Source organism: Eurypyga helias, unplaced genomic scaffold, assembly GCF_000690775.1.
Source record: "Eurypyga helias isolate BGI_N326 unplaced genomic scaffold, ASM69077v1 scaffold15203, whole genome shotgun sequence".
Classification (NCBI taxonomy): Eukaryota; Metazoa; Chordata; class Aves; order Eurypygiformes; family Eurypygidae; genus Eurypyga; species Eurypyga helias.
Window position 1 is genome coordinate 12,637 of NW_010240786.1, and position 1,388 is coordinate 14,024.

The following is a 1,388-nucleotide window of genomic DNA, read 5'->3' on the forward strand; positions in this document are numbered from 1 at the left end:
GAGGTGCAGGTGACTGTCAGCGGTGTCCGTGGGTGCTTCCAGGGAAGCAGAGGTCTCAGTTCACACCAGCTTGTGTGAGGAGCCTGATCCCAACTGTTGGATAGCTAACCACAGGCTTCGCTTCCCGACCTGCTGCCGGACCGCTCCTGCTGACACCCGCCATCTCCCGCACACAGGCAGCTCTCCTAAGGTCCCTTCCAACCCAAACCATTCTATGATTCTATCTCCATGGCTCCTGTACCAGGCTTGGAAAACAGGCTGCAGGGAAGAGCTAACGTGTAGGCAGTCCCTGCCATCACCGAGGGGTCCCGAGGGGGGCACCACCCTGTCCCCCCAAACCTGTGGGGTGGAAGTGAGCTGGGTAGCTTCCTCTGAATCATGCAGGGCAATGGAGTTGCACTCTGGAGGTCAGCTCTGTCCTCCCCCCAGCCTCTTCCCAGCAGCCTTGTGCAGATCACCTACCTTTTTACCGCTCCTCGTTATCGTCCTTATCAATAATTAAGCTGCAGGTCCCTCGCCGTTGGCCGCACCAGGAAGCGGAGGCCAGACGCTCAGCTCCCGTGGGGAACAGCCTGTCCCCCTGCGCGCGCTCCCTTAATTGCTTGTGACGCTGTTAAATATGGATCTTGGTGGCTTTCCAAGGGCACCCCGGCAGAAGTGCTGTACAAAGGAACCATCACCCGGATAATCGGAGAAGACAGCCCCAGCAGAGCAGAGAAGGCGAGGGAGGATGCCATGCCCAAAGGCCATGTCATCTACGAAGGGAAGAAAGGCCACGTGCTGTCCTACGAGGGTGAGTCGTGATCCTCTGCCTTTTTATGGCAGGGGGTTGTGCCGCCACGGCTGGGAGTCAGGAGCTATTTAGGGAAAGTCTTCCAGCGTCATTTCCCTCCCTTCCCGCGCCTCCTTGTCCACAACCCAGCTGGGTTTCCCTCTGTCCCGTGGGGTTATCTCACCTTGGAGGTGGCTTTGCCAGAGCACAGGGGCACAATGGGGCTGTGGTTGGGGTCTCTGCCCTCCACGATGGGCTGGGCGCCCCTCGCCTGCAGAGCTGAGCTACAGACACCGCAGTTCCAAGTCCTCCCGGGGTGACGGACCGGCGTGCGCGCTGGCCTGTGTCCTCGTGTGTCACTTCTCGGTTGAGTTTGGGGATGGCTGAGGGGCACATCCTGACCTCAGCTGCACTCACAGGTATCTCTGGTCGGCTGCTGTGCTGCCTGAACCGCCTGCCCTCTCCCCACGGCGGCTGCAGCCCTTCCCAGGGCAAAGCATCCCTTTTAGCCTGCCTGGCAGCCCAGGCCCTGTCACCAGTCCTGCAGGCAGAAGGGTCCTGCAGAATCAGGGAATCACAGACTGGTTTGGGGGGAAAGGGACGCTAAAGACCCACC

At 60.2% G+C, this 1,388-nt stretch overlaps 1 protein-coding gene across 1 annotated transcript in view; it reads left to right on the plus strand.

Moving 5' to 3' along the window:
• Nucleotides 1-1,388, plus strand: part of NCOR2 (nuclear receptor corepressor 2) — a gene marked incomplete at both ends in the record, with an annotated part of 27,828 nt that overhangs the window by 10,552 nt on the left and 15,888 nt on the right. Inside the window, one exon of the mRNA XM_010148566.1 lies at nt 643-793. Within this exon, the coding sequence (XP_010146868.1) occupies nt 643-793 (151 nt within the window). The remainder of the gene's footprint in view (nt 1-642; nt 794-1,388) is intronic.